This window comes from Gouania willdenowi, chromosome 19 (assembly GCF_900634775.1).
Source record: "Gouania willdenowi chromosome 19, fGouWil2.1, whole genome shotgun sequence".
Lineage (NCBI taxonomy): Eukaryota > Metazoa > Chordata > Actinopteri > Blenniiformes > Gobiesocidae > Gouania > Gouania willdenowi.
In genome coordinates, this window is record NC_041062.1 from 8,747,084 (window position 1) to 8,760,194 (window position 13,111).

Below are 13,111 nucleotides of genomic sequence, written 5' to 3' on the forward strand. Positions count from 1 at the left end.
CCATTTCATTTTTTGATTATTTATTATTGTCATTATATTTAGCTGTTTAATCGTTTTCTTTTATAATTCATTATCATTTATCAATTATAGTTTCTTGTTTTGTTTGTAGCCATTTAATTATTCTAGTTATTTATCCATTATTGTTTTTTTGTAACTGAACTGCTGTGACACCCAATTCGATCTTGTTGACAACAGTGAAGTATCCACTGGATTTTATTGTGAAAAGACGGAAACACACACTTGTGCGCACGGCTGATGGATCGAATCATGTTTATTCGTGTGTTCAGAAGATTCCACAGAAACAGATTTACAATCATTCTTTAGCCGCCGTCGTTCAACACTGAGGACGCCGCTGAATGTCCTGACCGGGTGAAAACCCACCAAGTGAACAGCCCACAGAGTGACCACCACCGCATGACCACCCACAGAGTGACCAGCCCACAGAGTTACCGCCCACCGGGTGACTAGCCCACAGTGACCACCACCGTGTGACCAGCCCACAGAGTGACCGCCCACCGGGGGACCGTCCGGGTGACCAGTCCACAGAGTGACCAACCATCTGTTACCTTCCACCTAAATCAGTCTGTGGTCGGAGCAGCCCCAGAAACACTCACGCCACTTTTCCTTCATCGCTGCCGGTAACGAGAGATCCGACGTGAAACTGTTGACGGGAAAATCAAACTAGGAGTGGGATTGGTCGGTGCAGCTCGAATGCATTTGGTAAAAATACTAGAACGGGTCACACAGGAAAACCACACACATGTAACATCTGAGGTGAAGTGTGTGCGAACGTGTCAGGACAAACGGCTTCAGTAACCACGCCCCCTGGTGGCTAACGGAGCATTCCGCTATGCGGCGACGGCTACGCAGACATGTTTCAGGACCAAATCTGGATTCAAATTCACTAGATTGTTTTGATTTTCTTTGTGCTTCGCGTCCCGTTCGCGAGGGGGGGGGGGTCGGGTTGGGGGGGTAAGGTAGTGTTGGTGGGTGACCCCTTGTTTAGTAGAATCTGTTATATTCCAATATAATAATAAAACAAAGAGCATGAGTTTCTAAAGACGGCAGAGCTTTTCTTCAACTTGTTCCTGCTGTTTTTTCGCTTTTTTTTTTAATTGAGTTGCGTCGACCTGATACAGGTTAAGATGCAAGTTATTGAATCTCTTACTGGGGGGTGGGGGGGTGGGGGGTGGGGGACATGGGGGGGGGGTTTGGAGTCCAGAAGGAGGAGGTCTAGTCTATATTGGGGGGGGGGGCACTACAGGCGGGGGGAGCGCGTGCACCCATTGCTCTTTCTTTGCCGTATGAAAACCATGCTTCCCCTGGAGAGGGCGGGGCTGCAAGACTGAGTGGGAGGGGCTTGAGAAGGTATAGGGCAGAACATTGGGGTGGGGGGGGTTAGGAAAAGGCAGAGGGTGGGGCTGGAAAACCGTACAGCTGATTCAACAGAAGGTGTGTAAAAGGCACGCCAGGGTTACAACCAATCCCAGCCAGCGTTCACACACACGCCTTCACGCACACGCGCACACACACACACACAAGCAGCTCAGGCTAGAGCCCTCCCCCTGATGAGAAGATGTTGGGGAGGGTTGGTGGAGGAAGTTCTTGACAGAAAAAGCCGGGGCAGGTGGGTCGGGGGGTCCGGTGCTGCCGCTGTGTTGAAACAGTAAAATAATAAAACAACAAACAAGAAAAGAAAAACAGAAGAACAAAGAAAAGAAAAAGTGGTGGAATGGATCATTTCTGGTTCTTCAGCTGGTTGGAGAGCCAGTCCAAGCCCTCGTACAGGCCATCGCCGCTGGTGGCGCACGTCGCCTGGATGTACCAGTTACGCTGGCGCAGAGCGTGGAGGCCCAGTTTGTCTGTGATCTCAGCAGCGTTCATGGCGTTGGGGAGATCCTGCGATGAGAGAATAGAACCATCTATAATAGAGTAGACACTTCTATGTAATCCTAAAAGCATCCGTCACTGCGCTCTCACCTGTTTGTTTGCGAAAACGAGCAGCACGGCGTCTCTGAGCTCGTCTTCTGCGAGCATTCTGGAGAGCTCCTCCCTCGCCTCGTTCACTCGCTCCCTGTCGTTGCTGTCCACCACAAAGATGAGGCCTGCACCAGAACACAAACTGGGTAACATCCCACAATGCAATGCAATGCGACAAACCTTTCCAACATTGTCGATGAACGGAGTGTTTACAGTAGAGATCAAAACAAACACTTTCAAGCAGCAATTTCAACCTTTTAAAAAATGATAGCAAACAATTCATTAAATTTGATTCATGAGGAGTATACTTTGTCTTCACTTGATTAAAAATGATCACTGTAATAAACAGGTGGTTCTGATGGACATAATGACATGTGTCATTATTAGTGTTAAACATGCTCTCAGACCTTATAAAACGTATTTGAATCACAGACTGTTTGCTAACAAACACATTTGCATGTGATTAGAAATGAAAAATTGGGGAAATATCAGCGGTAGTGATGTCACTCCTCTCTCGGTCCCTGTTTTTGACCGATTTGTTTTTTTGGTGAAAAGTTCTGAAGAAACTTTAGGTAGTGTTAAGCTTCTTCTGTGGTTTCCACTCTCCGCCATTCTTCTTTGCTGTTTACTTGCACAAAGTGAGTGGAGCGACACTCCTCCCCTAGCGGTCAATTTAAGGTACTGTAGCAGAAAAAAAAACAGGAAGCAGCCACGGGCTGGATTTCATCATTAATTTACTAAATTAAACAACGTGTCGACGCTATAAAATCCACGTCTACAAATATTTATAGTCAACATAATCGATTTTGTCGACTAATCATTGCAGCCTTACTTAAATCACTAAACTATGACGGTTCCTCAGGCAGCATTAAAGCATTAAACGAGGTAAACTTCTCGTCACTCGACAGGACATGGAATTCCTACACATGAGTCACAGCTGGATCGGCTCAATGATCGACTAAAACAATCCTCCGCTCTCACCTTGAGTGTTCTGGAAATAGTGACGCCACAGAGGCCTGATTTTGTCCTGACCGCCCACGTCCCACACTGTGAAGCTGATGTTCTTGTATTCTACAGTTTCAACGTTAAAACCTGCAGAGGGGTGAAAACGTGTTGATCAGTTTCAGTCACTTAAATAACAGCTTCAAACATTAACACAACACACACACACTATGCACAGTCAGAGGAACACAATGTTTGGTAGAAATCTTTACCACTTCTGTTTAAAAAGTTTCAAACTCAGCATTTGTGCATTAATTACAATGAAACACAAGAAAAAAAGGGACAGACTTTGAACACAATGACTTCAAATGAAAATATAGTTAAATATATTTGTGGTGGCTTTGAAAGTAAATGCAAAAAATTACTCCAAAAACTCACACGACAAGTGGGCAACAAAAATACACCAAATGACTCCAAAAAAATACAAGACAGCTCTTAAATTACACAAAAATAACTGAAAAATATGCAAAACAACAAAAATACACAAAAACACTCCAAAAACACAATTCCAACGAAAATATACAAAATTACTCTAAAAACACAAAAAATGACAAAAAAATACACGAGGACAACAATAATACACAAAATTACTCCAAAACACACAAAAATAAGAGAAAAATATACAAAACAAAAATACACAAAATGACTCTAAAAGCACACAAAATGGCAACAAATGCATACAAATTTATTTAAGAAAAAACAAAAAACAAAACACAAACAACAAACGCACACAAAAAGAGGCAAAAACATGACAGAAAAAATGTTGTTCGAAATGTTTACATGAATGCTGATCATGTGACCCTTTTTTGTGGCCCCACCCCCTGGAATAAAAGTTGTTCATCCATGGTATACAACATAAATATGACTAATGATCAGAAATATATAATATTGCATTATTTTAATATTTAACAAAAAAATTATATGTTTTTTTTTACAGGATTTTAAAAGAAATGATAAAATAATCAAAAGAATTAAAGGATAATTCTATATTATTTATAAGAATACTATAATAACGAGTTGTCTTAGGCTGATTTCCACTGCAGGGTATAAACACAAACCAGAAACATACCGATGGTGGGAATGGTGGTGACTATCTCTCCAAGCTTGAGTTTATAAAGGATTGTTGTTTTTCCAGCAGCGTCAAGGCCGACCATGAGAATTCTCATCTCTTTTTTGCCGAAGAGGCCCTTGAATAAGGTCGCAAATACATTCCCCATGGTGACCAGTCTGTGGGAGCAGAGACAAGCACAGGTTAGACGTGTCACAAATGTTTGCCTTTTCAAACAACAGGGAAACAGAGACAGAATGAGACTTTTCAAAATAAAACCTTACACACTCCAGTAATTGTTTACATCAGGGGTGTCAAACTCATTTTAGTTCAGGAACCAAATACATGATAAAATATGTACGGCATCGATAATATCAAAGCAATAAGGGACACATCAGTCCCTGCAAAATATTCACTTTTGTGAATAAGAATTTTGTGTAAATTTTTTTTTTTAATTCCAGGATATGGGAAAATAAATGGAGGAGCATAGGGAAAATGTAATCCCTATTAATAATATTAATTTGAAGATATCTACAACTGTATTAGTTGGTAATTTACACACTGATTCATGGTGTCTGACTTGTTTGCTTTCTGCTAGGGCTAATTGTATGCTCTAAAGGGCCGGATTTGGCCCCCAGGCCCAGAGTTTGACACGTGTGGTTTACTTGTTGATTGATCAACAGAGAGATGCTAGATTTTTTTTTTTAAACATCTTTTTATGACTCACAAACACCTCAAAACAGGTAAAATGTGCAAGTACAAAATGCTAAAATAACAAAGGGGGAGATGAATTCACATTTTCAGTCTATTTTCCCATCCTCTGGTTGCATTGTCAGACCAACTATCAGACATGAAACAGATTAGCTCCATTGTTCAGCCGTCCAAGAACAAGTAGAACTGGTCAACGACTGGAGCGTCTTTACATGCGACAATATAAACACTGATGAATAACACATCCACTGTTTACTCTGACAAGCTAAATCAACACTGCAGTTAGTGATCGCAGTCATACTCACACACCCTTTAATGACAAATGTCCTTCACACAAAATTACATTCAGCAAATATTACTATGCCTAATGTTTTATAATTAAGCCTCATTCATGGTAGTTGAGCCCAGTTTGGACTGTATTATGTTCTGTGGAACTAAATCTGAATTTTAAAAACTAGTGCATTGCCTGTAGGAATTATTGTATGTCTTGCTACAGTAAAGTGGGAGGTTCAGTAGCTTTTTCATAGATGGTTTACATGGAAGCTTTAACTCCTCTTTAATTCAGAATAAAAGTTAAATCCTCTTTAAACTGACCTTGTAAACACAAATTTAATTCTGAATTACACACAAACAATTTTTTTATTATTATTTACCTTAGTTACAAATGTTGCTCACAGAGGACACCGACTGGTCAATATTTATGGGGTGTTTTTTTTAGGATATTAGACCAACTTTAGTCATTATTAAAAGCCCTTTGTGCAGTCACTCTGTAAATTATACGCAGCTTTCAACTTATCCTTAGTTACCATAACTATCTGTCAACATTCTAGCGATTATTTTTTCGATGCATCGATTAATCTAACGATTCATTTTTCCAGTTCGATTCAATAATCTCCCCATTAATTGACTAAAAGTAATTTATACATGTTGATTTACATATCTAAAATGAAAAAAAAAATCCTTACCATTCCAACATATGTTTATTGCTCTTCAACTCAAAATTCCAAAATAAAATTCAAGTAAGAATATAAAAGTACAAAATAATGCATTCAGAGTCAGAAGTAGCATTCAATAAAAAATAAAAAGGCAGTGGGAGCTTGTCATGGTGTCCTAGCCTAGCTTACAAAAAAAAAGTGCATCTTTTAATTTTTCATTCATATGAAAATCACAACTTAAAGTAATACACTCTGCCACGCACATTTTCCTTAAACTCAAAATTCCAAATGCTGTGTGTGTGTGTGTGTGTGTGCGTGCGGTGCTGACGTCTGGTCACACCCGGGATAAAGGACGAGGGTTACGGGGAACAGCTACCTTCAGCAAACGAGTCCCCTGCCTTCACTGCCTTGCACTTTTCAAACTCGGAGGAGCCACTCACGTTAGTTACTCTCCGGCGCCGCCATCTTTGCTTTGCTAGGACGACGCATTGGCGCGCATGTTTTGCATCGACATCATTGATGATGACGTTGACGCGTTGTACCAGCCCTAGTCAACATTGAGCTGTTCAGCAAAGCTGCATTTAAGACAATTTTATGAAATAATTCATTAACGGTATAATTGCAGTCCAAACAAATACGACGTTGAACACCCTTGAGGCAAGCAGCAGCCATGTTGAAACTCTCAACATACTACAGCCAGTCAGCAGGGGGAGCTCTAAAAATAAAAGTTTCACTCAACCGGGGAGCTTGTCCCGTCCATTCTTTTTACAGTCTATGGTTGAAACACAGCAAATGAACAGTTCCCAAAAAACATTTCTTCAGACAAACGTCCCCCGCTTCACGATGACAACCTTTCATTCACATTATGTCACTTTCCAGTGGATTTAGTTTTTAATCACTGGTCGATTTTGTTGCAAATCTGTTAACGTAAAAAATGATAGGACCCTACATATTGACATTTTAAAAATTCAGATGATACAGTTCAAACAGGACTCAGGGATTGTAGAGTCTAAACATCGTATGTTCATCATAACTTCCCACTCTATCAAAGTCATTGACTTTGTGTCCTTGGGCAAGGCACTTTGCCCATATTGCCTCGTATGAATGAGTATAAATTGTGCATGAATGATGGTGGTGGTCAGAGGGCCGAAATGGCAGCCACGCTTCTGACTGTATGACCCAGGGCAGCAGTGGCTACATTGTAGCTTACCACCACCGGTATGACTGATGTGAATTAATAATGATTTCTGTGAAGCGCTTTGAGTCTTCTTGAAAGAAGCGCTGGATAAATCTAATCATAACGTGAGAGCTTCTAATACTCACACTAGTGGTGAAATAACTCATGCAATCTTGTGTCTATTTTTGTGTAATGATTACGGACTTGAAAAAAACTAATATTTTCTCAAAATTTACGAAAAAACAGAATTTTGAAATGTGGAAAACATGGAATTTGGAAAAAAATACAATTGATTTTATAGGGCCCTACTTATATCTACCTGTTAATTGTAGCTCACATTTGGTTTTAAATATGGGTTTCTTTGCATTATTATTTATTTTGTTTCCTCACAGGAGTTGTAAACAAATATTTTCTGAAAAAATTTGATGAAATATTTAAAAAAAAAACAAACTTGATTTTAAAAAATTAAATGGAATTCATAGGGCTTTATTGCTGCAATTTTACAGCCAAGTATCAGAGCGCTAACTTATAATCTAGTTAACCACAATCTACTTCCTACTTCTGTAAATATTGTGACATTTAAAGAGCAGAAATATTTGTTGACATAAATGGACGGAGGCAGATTTTTCTCAACAAATTGGCCTCGTAATAAATTATTGAAAATTTGCAGGTTTAATGTGATGAGTCTGACATGCTTTTAATTTAAGATTTATTCTTTGCCTGCAATATTTTTTACGTACGAATTCATTCTGCAAGGAAGAAGAGTTTGAAACATGTGGCTTAATGTGAAATACTTTAAATGTTTAACAACGTGCAGATAAAATCTATTTTCATTCCGCTCATTGGTCGAGTTCAACTTAAGTCTGTTTGGAAAGTCTGTTCTAGTAATCACAGCTGATTTAAGAGGTATTTGCATGTTCTCCCCTCAACACATTAATGGGAATTATTTTTTCTATTTTAACAAATGTGTTTGTGTAAATTTTTTCTGAAACCAAGCTGCCGAAATCAAGTAAAACGTTCAAAATTCTCAAATTTATATTAATTTCATTTATTGAACTCACATTGAAAGCTAAGAAAAACTCAAAGGCACAGATGAAATATTATTTTTTTTTATAAATCAAACTACTTGGATATTACTCTTCATTCGATCCTGTGCTGGTGTGTCCAGGTGTGGTCCTGGAGAGCTCCTGTCCTGCATGTTTTAGCTGCTACCTTGACTGTAAAGAGTAAACTTACTAGCAGGCTTTGAATGACGACATCACCATAACAGGACAGCAGCTCTCCAGGACCAGACTTGAGCACATAGTTTTTCTATGTTTTACAAACAGAAATCATAAAAGGAAACAAATACTGCTAAATAATCCATAAGCAACCATTACCGCCAAATCAAAAGGTCATTTTTGCTTTACAAGCAAAGCCTAGCAATTCTTATCATTTAGCTGCAAACTGTGACAATTGATTTGTCGATGACATCTTCACCAAAACAAAACTCACTATTTACAGACAAAATTGGGACAATCATAGATTCAGAAATGTAAACTCAAAAAAACCCACGTGTGTGAACTGATCAGCTACAACCAGTGGTAAAAAATAGTGTTACTGAGCAACATGAAAAAATCTTTCAAAGTAAAACTCACAATTAAAGCAACGATCTTTGATTAAAACACAACATTATATTATTAAATATCTAACTCTGTTGATCAGAAATAGGATTTATAAATAAATAGTTCATTATCTGTCAATCTAAATGAATAAAGTATTTAAAAAATATGTATTTAATGTAGAGCATGTATTAAATAATATAATGTAATATTTATATCAAATATTATAAAAAATGCAGTGTTTTTTTATCATTGAGCTCACTAGTTTGTAGTCGGTAGAATTACTAATTTCTAAAACAGACGACTAGCCATTTAAAGTATCACAAAAACAAAAAGACTATACACAACTATGTCCCGATACAACTTTTTCACTTCCGATACCATACCAATATTGCAGCCTTGAGTAATGGCCAAAACCTATATCGATCCAATATCAGCACAAATCAGACATACTTTTGTTACTTATTTTGTAGTGTGGAATGTTAGAAAAGGCTTGATCAAGTGATGATACTCTAACAGAGAACAATAGTGAGCAACAGTAGGTATGAGGAAAAACTGACCCATTTATTATTAACCAATTGATTACATACATTTTAACTTTCAGTATAATATCTACAGTATTCTACAATTGAATAAATGTCGGAAATTTTAGATGCAGTCCGATAAAATTCAATATCGGATCGGACACCCCAGTAAAAAATGAAATACATACATAGAATTTTATATTTTAATAGCGCTTCAAAATGACTATTGTTGTAATTTGCGCTATATTAATAAAATGTACTTAGTTCTATTATTTAGTTCTAGGTTTAGAAGCTGATATAAACTGACTATTTAACCAATATTTAGTGCCAGACAGATTTTTTTTTTTAAACACATATATAAATATGAATGAATAATCCGAAGCAACTTGGTGAAAAATAGAACTGGGGTCAGTTATTAGTCTGTAGCACTTCACCTGCTTGATAAACTATGAAACTAACTAATTATTCATGGATAAAACCACGGAAAACAAGACTATACACAGCTGAGAAGGTCATAAATAACTACGAGTTTTAGAGTAGCTCACTAATGACTTCCAGATTATGTTTACTTTTTGTATGACTTTCAAAGTAAAATAATCAGGTGTATGTAAAAGGCTGCTTATGTTAACAGGCTTTTTCTAAAGAGTCCATTAATCGTAGTCAGTACTGCTGAGAAACTAACATTTTGAACTGTAAAAGAATCAACGAACCGTCAATAATATCAACTAGACATGATCATACTCAGCTGAGAAAGTCATGAATATAGTCTTTATTATTGGATTTTGGTCGTAGACGCGGAAAACCCGTCACAGCCTACGTGATCAGCAGAAAGGAGAGGCCTGTTCCAGCTGGAGAAGCTACAACCAGCGGCAGGATAGTGTTACTAAACGAGCTGTCATTGTGTAACCAGCTCACAGAAACTCTAACCAGGGAGAAACATTGAACCTACGCACAGTTACGAGCTGATTTAAGTGTTAACTAGTCCGAATGTTAGAGCTTTTAAAGGAGAACGACACCAGCAGCCGTCAGAATACGCTAGCTGCGCCCAGGGCGGTGGCTAACTCGTTAGCACCTTAGGTAAAATAAGGCTGCTCAAGGTGTTAAATGGACGATAGTGGACTACACACGACAGGGCACAGTCAATATTATCAATCGTGAAAACCGGAGCCCGGTTTTTGCTCATCAAAGCCGGTTTGGCTGTCACAAATCACCGTTAGCTAAATGCCGCGTCACAGTAACCCCCCAAACAGCGTGACGTCATGTTTAATGTCCACTAAACCAAGTAGGTGAAACCGAACCGCAATCGCCGCACATTACACGACGGTACAAGACTGAGTCGATATGTTTTCGGACTATATTTACCTTTAAAATTCTCCGGTTCTCGATCTTTCCGTTATCCCCACCGTCACTCCAAAATGGCGTCTTGCGCAACCAGGGAGACGCCGGTGAACGGACCACTTCCCACTGACCGCCTGTCACCAATCACAGCGCAGATAGTAACTATTGTCCCTCCCCGGCCCGACTGAGGACCAATCAGCATCGTGACTGTCAGAACCAGTGCACAGTGGACAAAATGTCGAGGAAGTGGTTTTACACCAGTTTAATAAAGTTTAAACACACTGAAGTGGCTGCAGTGGTGAAGTGAAGTAAGTATTTTAATCAATTTATATTAACAGTTAAATACCATTCTGCCTATTATTATTATTATTATTATTATTGATAAACAATTATCAACTTAAAAAAAAATATTCTGAATTAGAATCCATCTAATTGTTTCATCAGATGTAAAAAAAAAAAAAAGAAAGAAAGAAAAAAGAAAAAAATGGAAACTGAAAATTCTATATCTCTCTTTGTTTCCCTTCTTCTTTTGTTGTTGTTGAATGACACAGAAACTACTAAACTATACTTTTGACACCAAAGGCCAATCCTTCAAATGCACCAACTAAACAAATCCTTTAAATAGATCACTTTCCACTTAAACATATTTAATAATGACTTTAAAGTATAATGAATATCAAAATATGAAAGTAATTACTTTCCATTTTTGTTAATATTCAGTTTGAAACCACAAAGCCAGCTGGGACAGCTGGAATTGACTAAAAAAGGTAGATTTAGCCCATATTTGATACTTTTACTCCAAAAACTGAGAGAGTGAGCAAAATGAAAATTACTACACCCCAGAATATATTTATATAAAAAAAAAAATTATAGTGTGGCTGTATGAAGCCACTGGAGTTTCATATAGCTGAAATTAATAATGAATTCTGGACTGAAGCTCGTGTCATCTGCTGTCTCTTTATGGGAGACGCCTGTGCACGCGTAACAGGAGAAGCGTTAAATATTTAAGGTCAGAGCTTGTTAGAAAGCACAAAGAGCAATGCAACTATTGTGCAGCAGTATGAACCAACGCACACAGAAATTAAGCAATACTGGTTTATTGTTACAACGTTCTGCACAGGTAAAGTACAAGAGTGACACAATTGTACGCAGTTGGCGACTGAAACACAAACACGCTCAAAGTTTTAAAGTTATAAAGAGCAGGTGGATTTAAAACAGCACAAATCATGTATTTCCAGGGGACACAACTGTTGCTATTTATTTCAATATTGGCCAGAATAAACAATTCCAGCCCTTCTTAACGAAAAAATAAACTTTAAATATTATACAAATATATATATTACAAAAAATATTATTTTTAATTACAATAAAAGTACAATTAAAAAGGTTTTTAGATCAAATGCATTCCTTAAAACACAGAATGATCACACACAAACACAAAACAACAAAAAGCTAAAAACTACATTTTTAAAGTCTGCATTTATGTGCATAATAGTACCTATAATAACCTTTCCAACACAACAGGAAGAGAGCTAACAGTTAGCATGCTATCAGCTAATTATTTTGAACCCATAAGGGAAAACTACTTCCAGGAACTTCCCATTGTACGGAAGCCCTAAAGGGCCATGCTTTCATACATTTTATTTCCGAGACTTTGTTTTCCCGTGATAATGAGTTGTTTTAATTTGTTTTTCAGAGATAACGGGATAATAAACAAAACAATAGTGTAGTATAATAAATCATTGCAGGAAACATCGTTCGATGTAACAATGCCAGAGGAGCAGGAGCAAATACACCAGGTTTCTTTTCAATCAAGGCCAGACATAGGCTGAAATAGCATTATGCTTTGATAAGACTGATAATATACAGATTAGTGTGCGTACTGTAAGAAGACAGATGATGACGTCAGTAAAGTTAGAAAGACATTGGCACAATCTGATTCATCAGTTCAATAACTTGTGATAAAAAAAAAAAGTTGCACAAGCACGATCTACGCTTCTATCAACTCACTGTAAAACACAGAGCACATACTACACAACTGTTTTCTTCAATAGATCTGATCTGAAAAAGACCCCGAAGTTGTCAAAGATCTGCGGAGGGACCGTCTACATAGTGCAATGCCGAAAAACTAAATATATACATACAATGAAATGTATTACTTCGCTGTCTTGGTTTTTCCCCCTCTGCAAATTATGTGAAATGTTTAACTAGCCATCCTGATAATACTACAACAGCTATTAATGTAATAATACAATTAAAAAAAAACATTTTAAATGATTTTTCTTTATTTTAACAATAAGCTTCTTTATATTATTTTATATAGCTTTTACAAGAAACACAAAGCTTAAAAACTAAAGATCATCTTCATTGGGTCTTCTTATGGATATTATAAAAAAGATATTTTGAAATAACGGGAGTCCCACTGCCCATTTACCTACCCTGACTCCCTCTTCCCTGTTCCCTTCAATTAAATTCAACTTTATTTATATAGTGCAAATTTCAACAATTTCATCTCAGTGTGGTTACCAAAATTTAAAGTCCATAGAAATAAATAACAAACCCAGCAAGATCTACTCACTCCCCCTCACCTAGGTAACACTGCCCTCCCTTTTTATATCCTCCCTTTAATAAAGTGTTTCTTACCCTTTCTGTAGATGGTCACAATGAATCAATAACAAAACATGCATTGCTGTCTTAAGATAAAAAGTTTTAACTTCTTGTAGTGTTGAAATTCGACAGCATGTGCAGACAAAGTAAAAAATAAAAATAAAAAAAAAGAAACATTATGGTATTTT

General features: G+C 37.4%; 1 protein-coding gene across 1 annotated transcript; it reads right to left on the reverse strand.

The window, feature by feature from the left end:
- Positions 1-247: 247 nt before the first annotated feature.
- On the reverse strand, positions 248-10,497 carry arf2b (ARF GTPase 2b). The gene is made up of 5 exons (XM_028476360.1): positions 10,341-10,497; positions 4,052-4,209; positions 2,962-3,072; positions 1,981-2,105; positions 248-1,899 (listed from the first exon to the last, which is right to left on the reverse strand). The coding sequence occupies exons 2-5, from the start codon at positions 4,197-4,199 to the stop codon at positions 1,738-1,740; spliced, it is 546 nt and encodes a 181-aa protein (XP_028332161.1). The 5' UTR covers positions 4,200-4,209; positions 10,341-10,497; the 3' UTR covers positions 248-1,737.
- Between the last annotated feature and the right edge of the window lie 2,614 nt (positions 10,498-13,111).

Excerpts from the sequence above, each read along its gene's own strand:
- arf2b (XM_028476360.1), bottom strand. The coding sequence starts at position 4,199 with ATGGGGAATGTATTTGCGACCTTATTCAAGGGCCTCTTCGGCAAAAAA. Across the intron at positions 2,106-2,961 it reads CTATTTCCAGAACACTCAAG|GCCTCATCTTTGTGGTGGAC; the intron begins GTGAGAGCGGAG and ends GTTCTGGTGCAG. Across the intron at positions 1,900-1,980 it reads TCGTTTTCGCAAACAAACAG|GATCTCCCCAACGCCATGAA; the intron begins GTGAGAGCGCAG and ends CTCTCATCGCAG.